This window comes from Oreochromis aureus, linkage group 18, assembly GCF_013358895.1.
Source record: "Oreochromis aureus strain Israel breed Guangdong linkage group 18, ZZ_aureus, whole genome shotgun sequence".
NCBI classification, from domain to species: Eukaryota; Metazoa; Chordata; class Actinopteri; order Cichliformes; family Cichlidae; genus Oreochromis; species Oreochromis aureus.
Window position 1 is genome coordinate 8,084,081 of NC_052959.1, and position 25,549 is coordinate 8,109,629.

Genomic DNA, 25,549 nt, shown 5'->3' on the forward strand with positions numbered 1-25,549 from the left:
CAAATGGAAGGATACTGAGGAAAAGGTGTGTGCAAAATGTCCCATTTATGTGCTAAGTAATAAGCTCAGCATATGTAGAAGTAATCCCCATGAGTCAGTCCAAGAATAAAAACTGTAACAGTAGGCCCAGTTTTATTTTTTTTTATTTGTGTTTTTGGATTGGTGTGATAAGTCAGGCCTGGAGCTGAATGTGAACAAGACCGGGCAGATGGTCTGGACCTTTTCTAACACATAGAGGGAACTGGCTGAAGTGGTCATTTAGATTCATGGGGGAACCTGCTGGTAGATGAGTACGAGTATTAGGGCTCAGCCTTTGGTAAATAACTGAAATTCAACAGCAACGGGAAAGCTCAATTATTTTTTAACAAATCACCCTCGCTATATTCTGCTCTTCCTTCATAGAGAGCATTAGAAGGTTCTCCTTTATGTGTTGGTTGCACTCCCATCAGTCTTTATTACATGCATCAGTTGTAGAACACTGTCAAGGCCTGCTCTAAAACCACTGGACTCTCCAGTCAGTGTGAGCATCAGATTATATGGCAGACCCCTCACGTACCCTGTGGCCTGTATTTAAGTGGCTCCCTTATGGATGCTGTCTTCACTACTCATGCTGTAGGACTCAGAAGAGAAGGGCAACCTTTGTTCCTGGGGCTGTCCAGCTCTTAAATCTTACTTATTGCTGACCTGCTCCTCATCCTCTTTCTTTACACACACACTAACACATATATGATTACATATCTGGTACTTTACATGAAAATACATGTACGTTTTCTTCTTAATTCTTTTTTTTCTCAATGATTGGAAATACATTTGAACTTCAGCTGGTTGTCTTGACCATGTCTGCATGTCTGTCATGCACTGAGCTGCTCTTGTGTGACTGGCTGATTAGAAAAATTGCAATCATTTGAACAGACTAAAATGCTAAACAGTTAATTCTGGGAGAAGAAATCTGAGCGGGAGAGTTCAGCTCTCTCAATAGAAAAAGTGGATGAAGCTGCACCTCCAGATGGCAGCAAAGACAAAATTTTACTGCCCAACGAAACAGGATCTGTGTGACAGTTGTGTAAACAAGTTAGATTGTGTAATGAAGATGACAAGGAAAAAAAAAAGTAAACCAAATTGTCAGGCACGTTTATGTGCATGTGAGTGTGTGTAATTTTACTGGATCACAGATTCAAGTTAGCTAAACTAAAGGCTGGAGAGTCTCTTCTTTCTCCCGACAAACTGATTTTCACACTTGTCTGTTCACGCTCGCTTCGCTTCCATAGTACAAGACAACTTATGAATGCTTTTTCCGAGTGCATGCACATACAATGTCCCTCAGCACAATTCCTCTGGGAGAGCATGTGGCTGTGTCTTTTTGAGAAAACACAAGCTGGTGTGTGTGTGTGTGTGTGTGTGTGTGTGTGTGTGTGTGTGTGTGTGTGTGTGTGTGTGTGTGTGTGTGTGTGTGCAGTTGGATGAGGCTTTCAGACGTCTGTGGGTAACAAGTAAATGAGGCTGTCATTTCTCAGCTTGATTTTTGCAGCACCTATACACGCTTCATCCTCAGTCCTGGATGCAGTTGAATCACTTTGGAGCGATGCTTGAGATCAGAGTATCTCTGACATATTTAAATGACGTTAGCAGAGCAGGGGTTACATCAAAAAGGATATTTGTGCACAGCTTGGTTGCTTTTAACCTCACCCGTAGCAGGCTTTATTGACAACATCACAATGCACACATTTTCTCACACATGCTTCTGGAAACATCTGGCCTGAAATCTGTGCACTATTGTGTTGATGGTGTGATATGAATTAATTAGGTTTCACCTTCTGCTGCACTGATAGACACAGTCAGGGGGTTTCAACAGTACTTCAGTGCTGGATTTAATCTGCACAACACATAAAACAATAATACATAATAGTAGTGATAACAACACAACACTGCACTGATGTGAGCAAAGGACCTCAGATACATACACACATGCTCAAGAAGACAGGCAAAGTAATGAGCCTTGAGGAACGAAAGACATGCTGCATTTACCAACATCAACAGTGATGAACTGTTGGCAGACTCTTTCTTTTAACCTGCATTGTTTGTGTTTCTGATAAAAAAAAAGGGAAAATAAACACAGACATTGAGGATATTTGTTTATGTATTTATTTTACATTTTGTAAGACACAGTTTCACTATAAGATCGGGCCATTCATCTGGAACATTGCACTGATATTTGCAGATGAAAATGGCTTCTTTCTTTTTTCCCCCATCAGCATCACTTGAGAAATGGTCCCTCCTTTGGCAGCTTGTACCATGGGAAATTAATACAGTAGCACTTTTGGGCAGCCTTTTTCATCTTTATCAGGGAACCGCAGTTGATTTGGCAGCCAGAGCAGTGGCATTTAACTGTGACTGATTCTACTGAGATGGAAGGGGATTCTGTACATGTATTATTTTAAAAGTGGACCTCTATTTGCCTAATTTCAGTTTTAATGGCCAATTTTTTTTACACAGAGCCACTTGATTTTGGCAGAATTTTTTTCCGATGGGCAGCAGAGCTCGACCCGCTTCACATAAAACCAAACACTGAAAGCAGTGACAGGTTTTTTTTCTTCTCTACACAAGTTCATCCTCATCACGCTGTGCTCTCACTATACCTCCACACGGGCTGAGGTCTAAAACCGTTTCCAATTTATAGAGCTTGTGACGTTCTCGACAGCTTCTACAGGTACATCAGCACAGATGGAGAGATGTGACTGAAGGTGGAGCCTTTAATAGCAGGTGATGCTGGTGTGACAGCTAACTGCATCAGTGAAAGTACATCATTCATGCATAAAGATTAGAATTATAAGTAAACATGCCTGAGGCAGATCAGAACAGATGACTTGATATCATTTCAGAACAAATCTCAGAAAACTCGCTCTTTGTCGATAAACTCCTCTGTGATTCATGGGATAAATCCACACACTGTGTGAATAACGCCTATCATGTCTTTTCTTTCAGTGCCCTCTCCAGCTTGGGTTTCATCACAGGCTTACATTTAAACTCTCCTTTAAAAGGTCACAGCTTCTGCCAAACCCCGGACAGCACCTTGCAAACTCAGTAGTTTGAGTTCAAATGCAGCTGGTTGCATGGGTGTGGCAGAAAGAAACAGACTCCTGAGTGCAGGAAGAAAAACAAGCAGCAGAGGAAGCACCCCCTAATTTTTATTTATTTATTTATTTATTTTGCTCCTGAGCCTTTTATCCTCCTTTGCTCTCTTCTGAGAAAATCTAAAGGAACCTCTGGGAGAACAGAGGAAGCGTGGGTGAGAGCGCACGGCTGGTACAGCAGCCGCTACCGTGTTGCGGTTGTATGGACCCCAAGTTGTAAAGCATGCAGATGAAGCAGCAAATGCCTATCAAATATTTATCAGAGCAGGGGAGCCAGTGCAGCTTGTAAGAGAAGATGAAATAGTGGGGGCAGGAGCAGTCACTCTGCACGGTCTCTTTCGCTCAGATGCTCTCTCTCTCTGTGTCTCTCGACTTCCCCGTTCATTCGCCATGCCTGCCACAAACACACCTTTTCTTTTTGATTTACACGCACTCTCTTGTGAGCATCACCGGTTCTACGTCTGCCCGTGAACGTCTGTTTTTCATGTTTTCATCTGGCTGATTGGCTGAGCGGTGGTGAGTTTGTACAGTAGTTGTAGCTGTAAATTGTGTAAAACCAGACAGGCCGCAGTCGACATCGCTCGCTGCAGCGGACAGCATGGGGGAGATCTCTGCCTCGTCACCTTCCACTGCCATGGTAACGGCCTGCGAGTCACCCCGGGCGAGGTGCACTCTGCATCACCCATTTACAGTCCGGGGATGACTCCCGATCAGCCCCATGGACACGTGCGCACGCACTCGTGAACATAAACGAGTCCCCAGATGGACTAAACACAGGAAAGCAGCACAAAGAGGAATGCCCACTCTCTTATTTACTCACTGCTGCGTGGGACAAAATATGATGCAGCGATGTATCACACCGGCTTCCTCTTGCAATATGTTATCAGCACTGGTTCCAAATATAAACCCTTGAATTAAAACGTGCGGGAGTTAAATAAGTTGATGAAGGAGAACTCGTAAGGGAGGGACCAAACCATAGGGGTAAATGATTCCACTGTTACATTATTTATCCGTAATAACAAAAACAGTAACACATAAAAACCGACACAACAATCCAGGGGATAAGCAGATCATCCCAGACTTTCCCCTCTGTTTTAACGGGTAGCCATGCTAAAGTCTCCTTCAGTTACAAATTGTCTTGCAATGTATCACATGGCAGAATCACTGTGTGGTGGTACCACTGTCATTGTGAGTAATGTACCGTGACAGAATCGTGAGTGAGGCCCAGTTTATGTGCGCTTGGACGCGCACAGATGCACACTCGGTCCTATTATAGTTCTTTCAAGTCCCCCTGAAGGATTTGAAATTAGTGCATTAGGCTATACTGTAATGTCTCAGTGCCTCTAAGGCTCGAAAGGCATCTGGACATCTGCAGACACACCGTCTCGTTTGCCCTCTCTTGACGAAATTTACGTCACTCGGACCCACGAAAGCGTGGATCTGCGATTCCCAGCCGCACATATAGTATATTAGAACACACCTGGCTAATATACATGGTGCTGGGTTGATGATCAGAAATGTAACCCTTGAGAAAAAAGTGTGGCTGTAATGTGTGTAATGTTCTACTTTATACACAGTTTTGGACATTTTGTCGTGTATATAAATAATCACAGTTTAAATTATATGTGAGCTCCCCCCCTCTCACTCACTCACACACTCACACAGTCGTTTTTCTTTTCTTTTCTTTTCATTTACAAAGTAAATCTAGTTGCCAGGTTGCTCCTCCGTCTTCATTACTCAGGGCTCCTCTTCATCACCACAGCCTCCCTCGCTTTTCTTCCTACGGGCGCTACTTTCAGCACCGGACAGCTCTCGTCGTTCCCACGCTCCGCCCACCTCAGACAGACCGGCAATGAGAAACCAGCACACACGCCGGTGGGCGACTCTCGAGGTGGCCTATTAGGGTTTTATTGGGAGGGACGGAACTTCGAGTACAATTTGCTCTCTCCCTTGTCATTCTTCTCCTCTCACATGGATTTCTCCGAGCGGGAGTAAAAACAGAAGGAGAACCCGAGCACTCCCCTGGATTGCGGGCTGGTGAGGAGTCCGTGTGGTTTTCTCATGAGTTAGGAGGCTGGGTTCGCGTCTGTGCAGCTGTTTAGATCACACTGCGTGTTTTTTAACAGAAGAGAGGAAAAGTGTGCTCTCAAAGATGCAAAGATGACAAGAGGAAATCGTTTGCCGTTTTATGCTTGGTCGTAGGTATGAAATCCAGGACATTCTCGGGCGTGTGTTTGAAAGTGTTTCTGATCTCCTGAAGCGGCAGAAGATATAGAGTGGCTTTGGTGATGCTCGCCACTCTTTGCCAAGTCCACGCAGTGTCTGCTCTGTGCCTGTGACAACGAACCATGGCTCTCCTAGTCGTCCCGCTGCTCCTGCAAACAGGGCTCGTTTGGGGTTCAAACTACGGTTATGTGGAGTGGTCTGACAATGACCGCGACGATAAGAGCCCACCAGTCTTCAGCACCCAAAACATCAACAGGGAGCCACCCCACCATCCGACCTATTACCCAGTACCAGCCACCGAGCGCACGGTGGTGGCGCACAAAATCGAGGAGGACCTGCCCAGGGTGGTGACCGCTTTCTTGCACACCGGGGACTCATCGGCGCTTAGACAGGTCAACTGTTCGCGGAGGTACGAACTGAGCAGCCTGCGAGGCGGCCTCCACGTCGCCTCCCACTATTCCCTCCACAGCATTCTGGACACTGTAGCGCACGCCACAAACTTCCTGAATATGATCCTGCAAGCCAACAGGTCCCGGGAGCAAACCCTGCGGAGGGACATCCACTGGTACCACGCGCTGGTTCAAAGCATCCTCGAAGGGGATCCTAAAATCCACAGGGCAGTGGTGACCTTGCACACGGATGCGCTGACGCCAGGGCCCCACGTTTTCCTCCAGGCGACGAGAACCGAGAATGAAGTGGTACTACAGGACCTGTCCGGCTCTGCGCACCGTCACCTCAAGGGCAGGAGTCCGGAGACTGACTGGTTTAATGAGTTCAGGGACGGCAGGAGACCACACATGCACAGAAAAATCACGGAGGCATCGGGCTCCAAGAGTGGCACTTATCTCCTGGACAAAAACCAAATTAAGTGGTCTGCGCCATACCTGGAGTGTGAACACGGAACGTTTGTGCCCTATTGGCTGCTCACCCTGTCTGCAGGCTTCTATGGACTCAAGAGCAACTCAGCGCCAGAGTTCAGGTGAGACTGAGAAGTGCCACTTTTTTTGTCCTTAAAATGTAGAAAAAATTGTTTTAATGTTCTATTACAGCTCACACATGTTAAAGTATTAATTTCTTTATATCTTAGAAATAATTAAAGTTAATCAGATAATCAGTGTCAGCTATGGAAATGCTTTAACAGCATTTAATTGACAATAATCCTCTGTGAGACTTCATGTAAATATGGATCCACCTACTGCTGTAATAGAAGCAGACAGTTAAAAAGAACCTTGACAGATCTACCTAGACATTTCACTCACCTGTCAAGGCACAGGCCTGCATCCCTGCTGCAGCCAGCACTCTATTGAATTCTGCAGGCTTTACGCAGTGCTCGTAAGTGAGGATATCTATAGAAGTGTGCACGCGTGCGTGTTTGTGGGTAACATTTAGGTGCATCAAAACACCTAAAGCTCTCGTATTTCAAGGCTGCGGTCCAAGAGTGTCCTGAGAAAATCAATGAAACCATGAATAAACAATGAAATCTCTACTACAAGATGAAACCACTCAGAGGTCCAGGTGCACTTCACCCTTACATCAGTGTAAGTTGCAGTGCATAAGTCAATGTATCACTCACCCACTCAGAAAAAAATAAAAATAAAGTCGAAAGATGATAAATATTTTTTTAAGAGAGGAAAAAAAGAAAGTTTACATCAAGGGTAAACTTGGAGTAAACGCACACACATCCAACTCTTACTCTTACTTACTTAATTAGCTTTTGTGCTAACTCTAGCTTTGCATTTTTATTCTTGGACTCTAGCTTTCCATGATTCACAGTTCAAAATAATCCTTATTTATCCTGTTCTGGGCTTTGGTGAAGCCCTTTAGTTCATCTGCTTCCTTTCTTCTGATTGGTTTTCCCTCATGAACAGAAGGTTTGAAACCCAGGTGGATGGTTGCTGTAACTTAGCAATATCTTTGTACCCGAGATGCCCATGTTAAGGACATCGTCTCGGACTGATGTCATGCAAGGTGAAGAGTAGGGAGAAAAACTCCCCGAAAATGTGTTCAGTCGACCTGAAGCCTGAGCTTTTGGTTCACAGGCATTAGTGTTATATCCACTGACATCATCACATGAAACCTCTGCCATCTTCAATATAAAGATCCACAAGTGTATATGCACAGACACAGATCCACCTATACATGTAAAATATCCCTACACTGTCACTACATAATAAGCAAGACTAATTAAATTGGAATGACACTGTGATGCGCAGTGCTCGTGGTTTATAGGCAGCAGTGCTGTGTTTGTGATTCGGGCCTCACCCTGGCATGCATCCACCCCGGTGATGTGTCCCTGAGCAAAATGCTGCATCACTACCTGCTCCAGGGACAGTATTGCTTAGAGTGTTACGATGTGATGAGGGCTTCTTTGGGCTTTTTAGAGAATTGTACAGCAATCATCTCTGTGCAGGATCTGAAGACGGCTGATTCTTACCACACAATGAATTTCTATCAGCATCAGCATGGTCCACACTTTCAGATTACCTCAAATTTCCAGAGATGTTTGTTAGAGCTGCTCGAAAGTTAAGCATCTGTCTTATAGGGTAGCTTCAGCTTGCTGTAATGACTCAGTCTGCCTGTGTTGCCTTGTTCATCTCCAAAAAAGGATTCGAGTCATGTCTGGTATATTGCCCGTTTTAAACCATCAACTTGTCATGATGAGGATGTTTAACTAGTTGAGAAAGATGGGAGATGCGCTTGTGTCAGTCGCCTAAGGCGTCTGGAAAATGTTAAGTGTGATTAAATCAGTTCAGTGAATGAATTCATAATTAAATCAATTGCCTATTCCAGCCCAGCCAAGAGGGTTTTGAGTGAGTTTAAATGATTGTGACATTTTACAAGTCACTGTGATTTGTGACATTTAGAAGAAGGCAAGTCAGATACTTTAAGTCATGCACTGAATCCCATTTGTGATGTTTCATACGAATATAGAGGGGATGCTGGATTATAGAGAAACTCTGTAATGAATAGAGATGGAAACTCTATGAGGTATGCACTGTTGGGGGGGTTTGACCTGTTGATGTAAAGGTAAGGATTAAAATTAGTCAAGACCTCAGAAATAGCGATTTTAAAAAAGTCAAAACTCAGGGTCCACTTAGTATCTTTACCCCCAGAGCTTTCCAATTTCCCAGATCAAGAAATAACTGCCGTACTTTTAGTAATATAGTTTGGCATTTGTCAAAATTGACTGTGGAGTCAGCAAAGGCAGCCAAGGGAAATGTCAAGTTAAGAGGGAAAATAATAAAGTGGGTGTTTAAAACCTGAGTGTGTATCTCAGAGAAATACAGTCTGTAACTGAGGATAAATATTGGCTGCAAGTACACAACCAGATTCATGATGTTTTTCTCCTCCCTCTACTTTCTGTAATGCGAGTTGTGCTATGCTGTTTCTTCGACTCATCTCACTCCTGCGATGACATTTCTAAAAATAGAAAGTTTGTTGGCTCTGGACAGAAACGCATAAGGTAGTGGAGATGATAAGCCAGAGCCTCCATGTCTTCTACTTTCCGTGTGGAAGAAACCTTGTTGCTCTTTCTTACCCCCCCCCCCCCCCAATCATTACTTTGAGTCTGATGTAAAAGTGTGAGGTAATGAGGGGAGGAGAGAGGCTTTGTCCAGTGATTGGCTCCAGCTCTGCCTTTAACAAGGCAGTGGAAGAAGCAAAAATTTGACATGTGTAAATCAAAACCAGAATAAAATAATTCACCTCCAGCAGTATTATATAGGATGGTAAAAATGATATTGTGTCATTATAAGGAAATACTATAAGATACTATACCTCTGGAAGCATTTCATGTTTTTCTTTCTTTTATAGAAACCATACCCGAAATCGTTTCGCTTCAGAAAAGAGCGGCACTGAATTGTAGCTCACATCGATATAAATGATCATGTGCAAATCTGTCAGAAAAACAAAAATAAAGACTTTCTCTCAGTTTTCACTTTCGCTCTTTGTCATCAACACATCAGCACAGATAATATCATTGCATAACCACTGTCTCTATCTTGCAGCGCTGTGCAAAAGTCTTGTGACGCCCTTCCTTTGTTTATATTTTGCTGCCAATGAGCCAGATTTTCTTGGAATCTTTCAAAGTGGCCTTGAGCGTAGCTCTCTATGCTTTTGAAAGTCTTTTTGTTTTTCTCTGGACATTGGCTGCTTTTTCAGGCCTTGTACCTGACCACTTTCTCAAGCAAAAATTCATTCGAGCATAGAAAAAGGCACCTAACTCAAGGAATGAACCACACACAACAGACAACTTAGCAAAACACCTATTTTAAATTTTGTCTTTAGGCACTTTCTTACCTGTAGCCTGTTGCAAAAACACTGTCACGATCCTGGGTTTTTTAACTCGGCGCTTTGAGTTTCAATGTATTTTGGTGGTTTATGGTTTATGTTTAAGTTCATTTAGTTATCTTAAGCTCCTTCTGTTTTGCCTAGGTTGCCCTGTTATAGTTCATTGTTTATCAGATTCCCCTCATGTCTTTGCCCCTTGTGTTTTTGTCTCCCTCGCCCTTTGTGTGTTTCATGTTTGCATCCCATTATGTTTCCTGTTTTATTTTGAAAGTCATGTGTTCCATGTTCAGTGTGTTTAGTTTTGCTTCCCCTGTGATGTCATGTTCATTTGTATAAGCGGTGTTCCTCTGTGTTTCGTGGTCAGTGTTGGGGAGTAACGGAATACATGTACCGCCGTTACGTATTCAGAATACAAAATATGAGTAACTGTATTCCGTTACAGTTACCGTTTAAAAGGTGGTATTCAGAATACAGTTACTTTGTTGAAATAAATGGAATACACAGCGGTACTTCCCTGTTTCATATTGTCGCGGGTCAGGATTGTTTGGGTTTGTTTGACAGCTACGTTCTGTTGTTCCAGGCGGCAGCGTTACGGTTGCCATGGTTACAGGGTGACGCGCTCTCTCTCTGCGTGTTTCCTGGGTGAGAGGCGCTTTTTGTTGTTGTTGATGTTGTGCTAAGCTAAAGGCAGAATGCTACAGGCATAGCTCTAAAGCATGTAGCCTGATGGGCAGTGTAGTCCGTGCTGCAGGGAGAATGGACTACCATACCGTTATGTGTCTGTGAGCGAGGGAGGAGAGAAAGGAAAAGTCCGAGCTGTCACGGAGCAAAAACGGGAGCTGGAAGCATGTAAATATAATAATAACCACAGCAGCCAAGAAGAGTGCCTGACGAGCCCAGCTGTAAGTAAGCTATTAAGACTCAACTGTACACCGTGTTCGTGTTTTCCTCCGGAAAAATAAGTTCCGTTGGAGAAGCCTTTCAACGCCTCTCTCTGTCTCCATAAGCAAAGTTGACCCAGACAACAAAGTAAAGCTAGTTTTCGGCTACCAGCCCGACACGAACCCGACGTATTAGCCAGAGGTCCCTTTACTACGTTTCGGAGCCGCGGACCTTCAGTAACAGTAATAAATCACAGCAATAGGACATTCATGTAGTTGTAAACAGCATGATAATATATTAAGTATTCCAAAGTATTCAGAATACGTTACTCTCATTGAGTAACGTAACGGAATACGTTACAGAATACATTTTGGGGCATGTATTCAGTATTCTGTAATGGAATACATTTTAAAAGTAACCTTCCCAACACTGTTCGTGGTCTGCTGTCATGCATTCATTGTCAGGCTGTCTGTTGTTTCACGCCATGCTTCCAGGTTTCATGTATTCATGTCCAGGTTTGTTCATCTTCATATCAGGGTTTTTCACTTTCTATTTTAGTTTACTCAGTTTAGGCTAATGTTTAGTTTTGCATCAGTTTGCCTTGCTCTTCGTTTGTACCTTTTCATCATCCTTATTAAACAGCTCGCCTTCTGTTAAATCAAGTTACGTTGGGTCTGCGTTTGGGTCCACTATTCACACTCCACACAGTCTGCTTCCACTGACTATGACAAACACATAATTTTTTCCAGTTTCTTTACCTGAATCTACAGAAAATGGCAAAGATAACACATTTTGATGGACATAAAATCATACCTTTTGCACCAAAACGATGATTCCTGCAGCACTATCAGCTGGAAAATTGGTATTTCTCCACATTGTGTGCGGTGTGTTTTTAAAAAAAATCAAGGAAACCGGACAAGTGGAGGAGAAAAGAAGACGTGGCAGGCCTAAAAAAACTGGCTACAGCAGACAGAATCTGCAAGTCATCTCCTCAAGAAACAGGAAAAAAATCCAGCAAAGACCTGACACAGGACCTGAGAGCAGCTTATCCATCGATTGCTCACCTAAGCCTAATCAGAAATCATTTCATTGGGAGGGTTGCTGTCAAGAAGCTGGATTTATGAAATCAGAATTTAAGCAGTGTAGAGCAGCACTTTGTAAATAGCTTGGAAGTGACTGATGGTTATCACGAAGCCTTAATGGGTGGCTAAATGGTTTTGATGGATTGCTAGTGAGAGGAGGAAGTATAAATCATCCCAGAGAAATAAAGGACCATCTATGCTGTGTAAATGTAAAGAATCACTCTTTTAGTGGTACTCAGGCAGAGCCGTACATTTGTCTTCACAATCATTTGTTATGTTGTAGCAGAAATGATCAAATTGTACCCCATGCAGTGCTTGTCCTGATGTTTCTTTCACTCTAAGGAATTTGTGCCTTATGTTAACTTGCACACATCCAATCTTTCACATCTCTCAGTTTTTACTTCTGCGTTCTGGATCCACCAAGCCTTGACCTGCGAACAGGACTCGAGTGCACGCAAATACATACAGGCGTAAACACATTTGCTTCTTTTTCTTTCTTGTGTACTTGAGTAGAGGTGGTAGCCAAAGCCTCTCTCTGCAGTTGTTTGTTCCACTTCCCACCAGGCAGATGGGGGAGGGGGGTAACAGGTGTCAGGCACCACTTCACCACAAAGGAGTGGAGGAATTGACAACGAGGTTTAATAAAAGGCTTAATAAAAGAAAACCAGGCATTATTTATAAGTGTGCATGATAAAAGGAAGATAGAGAGTCATAAACAAAGACATCTATTCACTGTGGGCTACACAGTCTTAGCTGAAGTGAACCAGCTGAAGTCTCGGGCTGTGCTGTATTTCAGTCACATCCCTCACCAGTTTATTTAACCGTCTTCACTCCACAGTCTGAATCTGTAGTGGCTCACTGCTGCACAGGCCAGCAGTCTCCGTGTATTGAACTTGTTCGGGTCTCAGGCGCAGCAAGAAAACAAGAGTATTTCTCACCTTTGGTGTGAAAATCCTCAGAATCTGATAGTGAACACGGCCCGGGAGCAGAGAACACACCCCACATAAATACTGCCTTTAAAAACTTTACACTGGCATTTGCACAGGGAAGCATGAGATCAGATGTAGTTTACTTTTATTCATAACATACCAGCCTGCTTCCTCAAAGCTCACTACAGCACCAAATGTGCAATAATCCACCGCTGAAAGCCGTCCAACAAATGTGCTTAAAAACTATAGCACTCAGCTGTCGTGGAACTAGAAGCTGTTTATAGCAGCTTGGGTGACCTCTAATTTTTAATTTCAAGTTACCATCAGGTGAAAAATGTTCTCAAAATGAGAAAACTGCTGATATTTCCATTAGCCTAAACTACTGTGTTTAGTGTTAATGATTCTTAGTTAACTTCCTAAACATCAGTATGTTGTCATGGCAACTTTGCGATTCAGATTTATGCGCTTATTAGGCACAAACGTGCTTCAGCTGACTCGTCACATTAGTCATCGCGTTGCATTTGTTGACAGAAAAGAGAAGCCATGATCTTCTGGAACAAAAGTTGTTTGTCTTTGACTTGTCCGCAGCTCAACAAGCAGAAAATAAAGCGACAGGATACAGTATTTGTAGTGAGTCGAGCTGATGAGGCACATGATGAGGCCCATCAGTCAAGGCGAAATGGCCTGACAACCAGATTCTAGCTAAACTGCAGTCAGGCATATCGGGGCAACCTTCACAGTCAGCATCCTGCACAGGATTCCCAGCAACCCAAAAGGTCCACACAAATCTGTGAAAGTGTTCAACGCGCAACAAGAACAAAGAAACCGAATTCTGAAAATATGAAAGCTAGCGTTCTCAAATTGGAGGCAACAGACACTGCAGTCTTGACACTAAAAGCATTACTTATTAATTTCTCAGTGTCTGGAAAGAAAAGTGGCACATTATGAGTCTGACCCTGCTTCTTTTTCTTTTTCCTTACCTCTTTCTCTCTCTCTCTTCTTCTTCATTACTTACCTCCATCACTCTTAATTCTTTTCCCTTTCAATTTATTCATATTCCTCCCGTTCGGCTACACCTCCCTTCTCCTGCTTGTTGAACCTTTAACCTCACTTCCCCTGAGCATTGCTCTTCCTTCCTGTTTTTAATTTTCTTCCCTTTCATTCTGACCTCACCTGCATCTGTGTACTCCGCGCGCCTCCTTTCTGCTTGTTCTCCTCTTCCCTCCTGTTCTGTTTCACTTTTCTTCCATTCCTGCTAAACACATCTGATTCTTCAATTTCATTTGTTTCTTTTGTTTACTCTTCTCAATATTTCTGCCTCCCTCTTCCCCTCTTTTATTCTGCACTCTTGTCCTCTTTCCCCGCTTCCTTCTCTCTGACAGGGGTGTTGTCCGTGTGGACGTGAACCTGCAGGATGTGGACATTGACCAGTGCTCCAACAGTGGCTGGTTCGGAGGGACCCACCGCTGTAATCTCACCAGCATGGAGGTGAGTCTGCTGCTACTTCTCTTATGCATTTTGTCATTCTAGTGTATTACAAAAGAAAGCAATTAATTTTGGAGTTACATTCACCTATTTGTTAATTCTAGCAAAATCTAATTGTTTCTCTAAGTCCTCGCATTGAATTTGAATGCAACAGTTGAGTTATAAATGGATCATTGAAGGATTACTTAAAGGCTCGAATGAGGTGTTTCACAGAGTCTTTGCTGCCTTTCCTCTCATCGCAGGTTGCCTTTGATCATGTGTCTTCAATATGAGCCCAGATAACTGACCAAAACCCGAAGAGTAATGTTCGCCATTCACTCAGCCATGGTTACTGTAAATGTGTGAAACTGTCTGTGAGGAGTGGTACAGAATGGATGTTTTGTGTTGCTCTGTGTTGGCCCTCCTTTGAAACTTTTCTCAGACAGGGTTTATGTTTACAGCTATTGTAAATGCTAACACCAGCATGGCAATGGACTCACAGCATTAATGTTAACAAGTGCAGCCAGAGAACTTTTCAGAACTTCCTGTTTCATAGTAGGTGCTTGCAAGATTTTCCAAAATGAATATAAAAATATGAACAAGACGACATGCATACTATATTTCTATTTATATATTTAAAAAAAGGTTTTTAACTGCAATTTAATACCACTCCATAAATATAACTACTGACATCATTCGATCATTCACCATGAGGCACAAACAAACAGCATCAGAGTGATGCAGAGCAAGGGTGCATTGACGAGCTGACCATACAAAAAGCATGCAGTAGCAAAATCTGTAAGATTGCTCTGTGTGGAGATGAATGGTTCTTTCATATCACTTTGAATGTGCAATTGATGCTACAGTATATTAGTAAAAAGAACATCAATAAAATAAAGTGTCTTTCTCCATTCACTCCTATTCATTAAAGACTATCTTAAAGGAGCAGCCTCTGTAACATTGCACCTCTCTTTGATTTCTCCATAATATCCAGTATTTTGCTCCCTGTTCTCCAGCTTAGACCCAGAAGGTGCAGATAAGGCTGAAGGGAATGACACTTGGTTTTGCAGAAATTTGCTCACAACCATTCTCATGGCCGTCATACAGCAATAAGTAAAAGGCTGATTTTAAACACTACCATGTTCCTAATTGATCTGGAACATTTTGAGTACAGGACTTGCAAAAACGCTGTCTTTGACGCACATCCCTTTTCACCTTTCTGCAGTAACAGGCTGATGGGGTATTGTTGTCACCCTGTCAGGTGGGTGGATAGTTGGCAGGTGGGCAATATGGACACCCGAGGTGTCAGTGCAATAACTCGAGAACGAAGGGATGCAGGACTTTCACATTGTTACCATAGGTGCATCTGCTAAAAATCTCAGACAAGTCCAAATCTGAGTGACCTCAGCATCAAGGTTATGGGTCAGAGGTCACGTTTTCTTAAAACCTTGAATGGGATAACTTGACAAGGAAGTCATCTAGGATTTTGAAATTGATACCATAGGTGTATCTGCTAGGAGGCTGAGGGGTACCACTGGCCAGTACTTTTTCTAGTAGCCATGAAGCAATAAACAAACAAACAAAAATTAACCTCATGGTAGAAGCAAGATAAGTGGATAAGTGGAACAAAATTCATTACTTTACAAAGCAGTTTGTCGCCTACTGACTTAAGAGTCCTGCAGGACTGTCTGCGATGTGTGCGCCTTCTCCACACTAAAGCATTCTCATCTGCGTGACCGGTGTGATGGAACCGGCGGCACACATTCATCACATTTGTCTCTTTCTGAAGCGTCAGAGAGACAGAGAACGATGAGGTAGTTCTGTATTTGTGTCTGTCTGAGCGTCCAGATGCGGCGTGCGCGTGAGCGGGCCCGCCTCTGTAATTGCCACCTCTTGTGTCGGTGCCAACGCGTGATGTTTTGCAGGGAGCCTGTCTGACTCCAGCATGGGAGAGTGACTGCTCAGGCGTGCATGGCATGTTGCTGACCATATGATGTATAATAAATGCAGTGTAATGGATTGCAGCAAGATGAGATGAATTATTGACCATGCTCTTTGTTTGCGTGCGCTTCTCCCCCAACTCATCACCAGTCTGTCATGGAGCATTAGAGCGGGCAGGTGGGGGGGATATACAGATGAGACACAGATCTCTATGTTTGCATTCTTCTACAGTTTTATAAACTAGTGTCTACTGTATGTTGCCTAGTGAAATCTCAGTGTTGTTGCTGATAGAATCTTCAGTTCTGTTTTGTGGCTGTGACTTTAGGTTTGGCAGCCTTTTAATTGCCAAGGATAACAAGGCTAAGCTGTCCGAGTCTGATCACTGTCATCAAAATGCTTTGAATTACGCTAAGTGTGTGCCCTGTCTATATGTGCACATGCGGCTTTTGTGTGTGTTAAAATAAGTCACAGTGCCATTGCACACTTGTAAGCTTTTACTTTTACACACTTTTACTTCAAAATGCTGTCAATACAGTTGGACTTAAAACGTCACTGAGGGACAGTTTGAGACGGCCATCGAAGAGCTCACAGCTTTTATGATTAATGTCCTTCACACACTATATTTCTGGCCAAGCGGCAGCCAGTGATTCAGTGCCATCTTGAATCCGCAGTGCTGTTTTTCTCTTGTTGTTTGAAATGTAATGAGGAGCTTAGAGAGCAGAAATTAAGACACTGGCAAACAGCACAGAATTAAAACTTTATATTACAAATGTTTTCATAGAGAGAGCAAATATTGACCAAGAAACAATATCATCAATCTTGTCCACGGATGATTTCGTAGAGTAATGAAATCCACAATTGGAAGAGACTTTTCTTACAGGATTTATTTAGACACGCTACAGCTGATTGCTCTCTGAGAACTTTAAAAAGGAGGGCAGTGTGGAGCCAGTGAGTCTAGCATAAATTACACTATATTGTCACAAGTATTCACTCACCCATCCAAATCACTGAATTCATGCATTCAATCACTTCCATGGCCACAGGTGCATAAAATCCAGCACCTAGACATGCAGACTGCTTCTACAAACATTTGTGAAAGAATGGGTCGCTCTCAGGAGCTCAGTGAATTCCAGCTTGGTACAGTGATAGGACGCCACCTGTGCACCAAGTCCAGTTGTGAAATATCTTCACTACTAAATATTCCACAGTCAACTGTTAGTGTTGTTATAACAAAGTAGAGCTGATTGGAAACAACAGCAACTCAGCCCATGTACAATCACAGAGCGGGGGCTAGGAATGCTAACACACATAGAGGTTGCCAACTTTCTGCAGAGACAGACCTCCAGAATTCATGTGGCCTTCAGTTTAGCTCAAAAACAGTGTGTAGAGAGCTTCATGGAATAGGTTTCCATGGCCAAGCAGCTACATCCAAGTTGTACATCATCAAGCACAATGCAAATGTTGGATGCACCACTGGACCCTAGAGCAGTGGTTATGCTTCTCTGGCAATCTGATGGACAAGTGCAGTGTGGCGGTTGCCAGGAGAAAGGTACGGTCTGACTGCATTGTGCCAAGTATAAAGCTTGGTGGAGTGGGGCTTATGGTGTGGGGTTGATTTTTAGGAGCTGGGCTCACCCCTTAGTTCTAGTCAAAGGAACTCTTAATGGTTCAAACTAAGAAATTTATGGACAATTTCATGTTCCCAGCTTTGTGGGAACAGTTTGGGGATGGCCCCTTCCTGTTCCAACATGGCTGCGCACCAGTGCACATTGCAAGGTCCATAAAGACATGGATGAGCAGGTTTGGTATAGAAGATCATGACTGGCCTGCACAGAGTCCTGATCAGTGTCTGACCTCAAATGTACGTCTGGAAGAATAGTCAAACATTTCCATAAACACACTCCTAAACTTCGTGCCTTCCCAGAACAGTTTCAGGTGTTATAGCCACACACGCTATGGATTAAGAATCGGATGTCACTCATATGAGTGTGAAGGCAGGCGTGTGAATACTTTTGGCAACATAGTGTATGTGGTACAACAAATCTTGACTCTTGCCCACTTCAGAGAGAAACTAATATTTAATCTGCACGGTATAAGCTTAGCATTTTAGCATGCCTCTATAGCATTTTGTAAATATTTCCTAATGTATCTTTAATGTAGAAATGCTCAGTGGCATTTTGAATTCCCCTGAAGGTGTTCGATGCACAGACTGTCAGATAAATAAAGATAGCTGAGGATAAATAAAGAGACGTGAGAACCATGTGAAACTGTGATATAGAGCTGTCATGGTAGCAAAGGAAAGGGACTCTGCAGTAAATATAACCCAACGGCACGCTGTTAGCTGGTCTTTAAACGCTACTGAGAACTTAGGGAATATAAGTTGCTTGTCTTTGACTTAATACTCTGTGAGTCAGGCAGCACAGGACTTACAAACAGTGCATTTGTGTCTATCTCATAGCAATTTCTTACGGTTTTCAATTTCCAACGCGACATGTCCAGTTTCTTGTTTCATTCTCACCCCTGCCCTTTTCTTTCTTTCTCAGTGTCTCGTTCATTTCATTTCTTCATGTCATTCTTTTCTCCTGCCTGATGTAATTAATTGCTTATTGCCGAGCACAATTCAGCCAGCCCATTACCCCTATTTAGGTGTAGTTCTTTGGGGACTTTACCTCAATTTTCTTGTTCAAATCAAAGCCTGAAAAGAGTGCAGGCTTAAGCCTTAACAAAAACGATCTGGCTGCTAATATAGTGTCTGAGCAGCTATATCACTGTCACAATAAGGACCAAGCAAGGGGAAAGTGCTCCTTTGTCCCAGTGTCCCTATTAAACAACAGTTCATTTCTAAATCCTGCTAAATACATTTTTGTGGGAAATGGACTGTGGAAAGTTGATGTGAGGCTCATTGCTTTTCCCCAGCCAGTACAAACATACCCCGAGGCTTTGTCTCACAGTGAAACCATAATAATGAAACAGTCTCTTGTAATGTGATGGAACGTCGTGTCTCCTCCAGAATGTTTGGAAAGTAATAGCACAACACCCACTTTCTCACTGTTGCTGTGATGTAATGGTTCAGTCAGTTTGTAGATGATCAACTTTTATGTTAACACCGCAGCTTTTCCTCCTCTCTTTATTTTGCATACTGGAGAAAAAGCATTTTCAGTGGAATGCCTTTTTTTGATAGAGGCAGTTTTGCAAAACAGGTTTGGAAGGTTTATTGTCTGTAATGTATCCAAATGGTATATCTAATAAACTGAGCTTGATTGCTTTTTTATGATCTCTATTGCCAAATTGCAATTCTGAGAACCATTTTGGCACTTTTTAAGTTTTTTTCCCTTTTTGCTTGCCGTAGTACTACTGTATCTTCCAACAATAGAATTAACTTTGAGTAGCCCCTAGAATTAGGTTATCATTTGGATTATCTGACCTTTGCTACTGCAGCTTTGAACTTCATCTGAGTTGCAAATTGTAAAATTTTATGTCATGAGGCATCATTTGGACTGTAATTATCACCAGCCAAGCTGTAAAAAGTATTCATGTTACCCTACTGGTTGCAATTTGTGCAGTGGTAAACTGTGTCACCTCACTGCTATTTGAATATACAGTTTTAAAGACCAGTCAGTAATGACCGGTCGCTCAGCAAAAACGTACATTTCCTGTGTGGTTGCTAGAAGCTCCTGGGTGAAACTGACTGTAAAGCGATGTATGGTGTTGCACTAAAAACCTTCCTGTTCCGTGTTCCTGTTCAAAAATTTCACGAAGCTCTATATGACTAAAATTTTAATCATATACAGTTTTATATTATTTCCACTACTAAAAACCTGCCTTACTCATATATTAAAAGACAGACATATTTATGTTAATTTATCATCTTTTTCTTCTGATGTTCATTAGATAGCTGCATATAGTTAAATGGCAGAAATGACTGTTAATAAACATCAAACAAATTCATAATAAAAACATATTTATTGTTCTTCTTCTCTGCAAGCTACATACTCAATGTATAAGACAAAGCAATCAATTGCAGGCACAATTAGCATCACTGTTTGAGGAAGGCTTATTAACTGCTTAATTACATGATAAATATATATGTATATAGGTACAGTTATCCTAAATTGTCCCTGCACTAAAACTACTTAACTAAAAAATATTCACAAGCAAGCTACACATAACACACATGTGATATCAACAAAATACACATGTAACGTATATGTAATGCTGGTGTTCATTTTCAGATCAGCTACTACACACAGCATATATGATTCGTAAGGATTTGAGTGTTATAATTCTTTTTTTAAAAAGCAAACACAAAAGCTTTATAGGTGTTGACTATCCTGGTGCCGTTGGCCATTTGAATTTAAAGTTTAGCCAGATTGAGGAGGAGTAAAGGAACAGATATACATACATATGCTACGATACTTATAGTAAGAGATGCATTTAACCAGTGATTCTAAAACAGTAACATGGCCTTTAATTTAAGTATGTCTTTGTAAATTTTAGTTGGAAAAAAAAAAGTGCATGTTGTAATAATTCTATGAACTTCCATAATTATGCTGTTGTTTATAATAGCAGCATCATATTTTGTACTTTAAATGTATTTATATTGTATTTTTAAAGTCATTATTATTATATTTCCAATAATCAAAATATGTAAAAATGCCAAAGAATATAAAACAAGATTGTAAGTGTACATTAACTCACCAATGAATTATTTATCCTTATGGCAACTTTTTGCTGGCAGTCATTCTTTTTCTTTCCTTTATATAGTTAAGCTTTGTTCTTCCCCTCCTTCTCCTTGGTCTCTTTCCCGGTCTGCCCAGATACAGCAGCTGAGGAGGAAGGTAGGATGTGTCACCATGAACCAAATACAAGACTTCATGCATTATGGATAGTCAGTCGTAGGGGAAGCATCTTACATAAGGAGCCACTGCTTATATAATTAGATGAAGACTAGAGGATGATTAGTGTGGGTGATTTGTGACTGGATGCAGCTAAGTAGGTTTATGTATTTTCTTTTGTGTGTACTATTTTTTAATCTAAGTAGATGTTAATGTGTGTGCGGGATGTTTGCATATCTGCCTGTCGGTGTGTGCGTTTTCTCTGCCCATCCTGTGAATTGTGCCACTGGAGATAAAGGGCTTCAAAGGCAGAGCTCTACTAATGAGTGTAAACTGCTGTGACAGCCAAAGAGGGTTACCCCCTCTGTTTCTCTTCTGGCTTTCTCTCCTCAATCAGCCATGCTTCCTCCTCTCCCTTTCTTCCTCTTTTCCACACTCTCTCCTTCCGTGGCTCTTCACTTTCTCCCAAATTTCTCTATTACGCCCCACTCATCTGCCGTGTAGCCCACTCTTGTTTCCATTTTGCTTACTCTAACAGCCGTACCGCTTATCCATGTTTCCATTTTCTTGCCAATTTCTCAGAGGAGGGCAAAAAGACAGGCTAAAAAAAACCTGTGAAAAAAAACCTGTGATTCACTTGCTTTTGTTAGCCCTGCACATGAAATAACTGTATGAAGTGGCCAACTCAATTCACCATTCTTCATCCGCTGCTTTAAATGCTGTGGGAGTTGTTGAAACTTCCTCCAGTGCTCACACTTGCTCTCTGCAGACCCTAATTTGTGGGTTTACCTCCAGGGAGAGACATGGAAATCACCATTCTCAGCAACCTTGCTGGACAGAGGAGCACCATTATTTCTGGCTGCAGCTCAGCTACCTTTTATAATGATGTTTGAGTCCTTCTGTTCCCAAAAATTAATTACCTGTACACATGTGGCCATTCTGCAATACAATCAGACCGAATGGGGTGAAGAAAGGGACATGAATATAAATGTTTGCTTTTGCCTCACTGTGTGGAATTTGGTGTCCTTATCAACCCTGGCACATTGCTGCAGAAGAAGAGGATTTAAGCTTCACAAGTCTTAAACTCAGTATAAATACTGTATGTAAGGAAAAGGATACCCAGCTAAATGGGAAACGGCAACAGCCTGTGCAGATGTTACCACTGAAGGATGTTCAGGTATAAAGATTATGCAAATTTTTCTACAATACGAAGTACTTTATTTGTTAGAAAAAGAAGACGCCTGACTGCCTTTTACCTGCTTTAACAGTAGTAGTTGAAAAAAGGGTGATTTTGGGAGCAGAGAAGACAAAATGTAACCTGCTCTGCTCAGTCTTTTCCTGTTTCGCCCTCCTTTTTCTGTTTTGTTCAGCCAGAGGCTTTCCATCTCTCCTCAGGGAAGTGTGAAGCTCTACAGCCTAAGCTGTGATGAAGTGTTTGAAGACTTAGTGCATCTGTACACCATTTGCCAATCCATGCACGTGTTTACATTTATTTCTTTTTGCTTTTTTCATCATCAAAGAGACCATAAGGAGTAAAATTCAAAGCTGCATTAAGGAAGTTCAAGCTAAGGTAAATAATCCCTCAATTTAATGAAGCAAGCTTTGCTGTGGAGCTAAGCTAAATTTTGCTTTATAGTAGAAAATCTTTTTTTCTCCTGCAGAGCCCTGAAGGCAATGTAATAAGCATAAATTCACATTAATGGACTGTACCATATCATCACAGAGTATTGCCACTTTGGGTGATCCTATAAACATTCATGACTGTGTAAAGTTAAGGGTTTCTTTCCAAATGAGCCCTCTCATACAGTAGAGACGCATCTTATTGAATTAGGTATGTTATATAGCGTCGATGGCTGTGTCTGACTGACACAGTCCAGATTACCAAATGCATGATTTGAAGAAAATATTACAGTGAGAAACAAACTTTAGAAGAAGCTCTGATGAAAAATGATCAGCAGCTTTTATTAAATTCAACAGAACTAGCTTACTGAGCCTTCTGAAATAATAATGTGGAAATACTTAAAAAAAAAGAGAGGACAACATTTATTTGTTGTGGGCTCTGAATTGGAAGTTATGTTTATTAGTAACCCACTTCACATGAAAATGTAAAGCCAGTCATCCATCCATTTTCCGCTGTTTATCCAGTTCACATTTGTATGGGTGTTAGTTTCTCTTCCAGCTGTCATAGAGTGCATGTTGCCACGGTATCACAGGGCTTGAAATGTTACATATTTCAGTTATTTAAAATAACAGATTTCAATTCAGTTTTATTTATATTACAATCACTAAGTGGTTTATACTGTAAGGCAAAGACCCTGCAATATTACAGAGAACCCCATCAATCTGATAATAAGATGGCAGGAAGGAAAAACCCTCTTCTAACAGGAAGAGAGCTCCAGCAGAAGCTGGCTCAGGGAGGGGCAGCCGTCTTTAAATTAACCCCAACTTCAACTTATTGGTGGGCGAATGTAAAGAAAAGATAGAAAAGGAAAATAGTGAGTCCACAAGCAACAAACAGGACAAATTCTAAACTACAGGAGAGACTAGACGAAAGTTAATCAACTGCAGAGTTAAAAGAGGGTTGTGAAAGAGAAGTGCTTATTGCATTATGGGAAGTTCCCCAGCAGCCTGAGCCTATAGCAACATTACTAAGGGAAGATTCACAGTCACCAATAAATAGCTTGGGAGCCTTTTTACAATTCGACATTTCAATGAAAATAGTATGGAGCACAGAGACATTCAAGTATGTCATTTTACAGATGTCAGAAAGTAACAGGCATGCCAGCTCAATACAAAGTTTGAATAAGTAGCTGTTGCTGCTCTGTGCAGTTAACAGGATTTACACTATTTGGCTTCACAAAAACTTAACAGTAAAATTATTCTTTTCTGTAATCATGTGTCCCAAGAGACATGTTACTGATCTGAACAGAAATCAACTTCATAAATAGAGAACATAAAAAATGTGATATGTAATAGGCTATAATTCTATGTAGCTTCCTCGTAATGCTAATGCAGTAGCTAATTATTAGTTAATAACAAACTGCTGTGTTTTTATTGATGCCATAGATGCCAGTGTGAGTATCAGTCTTCTCTCTTTATTTTAATTTCAGGAAATGTAACAGCTGTTCAATATTCACTACAAGATGTTGTGCTCAGCTCATTTGATGTTAACTGAAGTAAATGAAGAGACTAAACATTACAAATGTGGGACCAGAAGTTTTTTTTAAAAAAAGGAAAAGGTTTTATGAAGTTGGACTGAATCCAGTATTTCTGGACTTTAGCACTGAATCCAGTAATGAGCTGCTTTGCAGAGGTCATCCGTCAGCGTTCTATACCTGGTTATTTTTCTTTCTTTTTTCCAATTCTGTAAAACAAACAAACAAACATTTACTGTCATATTACTTTTGCTTGACAGCTATGCAAGTGGGAGCTATGTGAGTTCAGGACCCAGGGTGTAGCAATTGCAGTAGCATCTGTCTTAAAGGTACAGTCAGTTGTTTTGTGAGTTTATTTAACAGAAAAAAGGAAAACTGTTTGTTTCGCCAGTTTCTGTAAGCCACCATGCCACCTTGAATACAGTGGTTGAGATGTTGTCTGTGGCTATATACATAGTACACCAAAGGCGGAGGAGACGAGAACTCGGAGACGTTTGCCTGCCGTAGAGACGAGTTTTAATTCATGTCTGCACCCTCAGACTCAAGATATGAAGGATCATACCTATGTTTTGTCATCTGAGAAGTGATCCCCTTCATCAAAGAAGATTCCCAATATTGTTGCAGTTACTTATTATCAGCAGAGTAGGCATACCACCCTCCCATCTCCCGACAGCTGGCGACAAGCCAGCTAAACAACAACAACAGCTGGTTATAAGTTAATGTTATGACAGCTAGTGTCAGCTCGAGTGTCTTAAAAATGACACTTTCCCTCTGATAAACAGTTTTAATACTTAATCATGCTGTATGAGAGTTTATTCACTAAGTGTCAGTGCACAGAGTTCAGAACCACTTTAGAGAAAGTTTCACTAACACCGTGGATGCATATTGACAGCTGAGGTAAAGAGTGACCTTTCAACCCACACTCACTACAGGGGCAAGAGTTGTTTGTCCTCTAGCAGCCACCGTAGCTAGGAATTTGCATTGAATTGGGAAGGCTCCTGAAATCTAGTGGGGAAAATTGACATACTGTAACTTGGCCTGGGTGGTGGTCTTCATGTGTTTCCATGTGTTTTTTGCCTTATTCTAAGATTTAGGCATACATTTTGCAGTGTATCAGTCTTATTCTGATAGATTTTAGTGGGCTTGATGTTGTTCTCCTATATTTATAATTTTCAAGGCTTGTTTTGTAGTGTCCTTTTCCCTCCATATTATTATTACAAAATCATCTTAAATAATTTTCTTTAATCCTTAATTAGGTTGATGATGTGTGGTTTGAAGTGAGTAGGGATGGTGAAGACACAAATGCTTATAGGAATAAGAAGAGGATGAGAAGGGGAGAGAGGAATTAAGAATGACAGCAGAGAGGGACAGTCGTCAGGGAGGATTCATCCTCCACAGAGAAACACCATTCACTCTCTAATCTGCTGCCCGCAGCTCGGCGGCTGCCACGGAAAAACGCAAGAGCCTGTCAAGTCGGCAACAGCAGTTGGATCTTAATTGAGTGAGGCCTCCCAGACGAGTCCATGTGGGGAGCTGGAGACCACCCACCCAGATGTCTGTGCGGGAAAGCATGAGGGTTCATCTCATAAGTCTTAAAATGCCAAGTGGGACTTT

The 25,549-nt window shown here is 41.8% G+C and overlaps 1 protein-coding gene across 1 annotated transcript in view; it reads left to right on the forward strand.

Moving 5' to 3' along the window:
* Positions 1-5,445: 5,445 nt before the first annotated feature.
* The window catches only part of LOC116335240 (probable G-protein coupled receptor 158), a 79,605-nt gene continuing 59,501 nt past the window's right edge, over positions 5,446-25,549 (forward strand). Inside the window, exons 1-2 of the mRNA XM_039601755.1 lie at positions 5,446-6,336; positions 13,923-14,028. Coding sequence (XP_039457689.1) covers positions 5,480-6,336; positions 13,923-14,028 — 963 coding nt within the window. The 5' untranslated portion in view covers positions 5,446-5,479. The remainder of the gene's footprint in view (positions 6,337-13,922; positions 14,029-25,549) is intronic.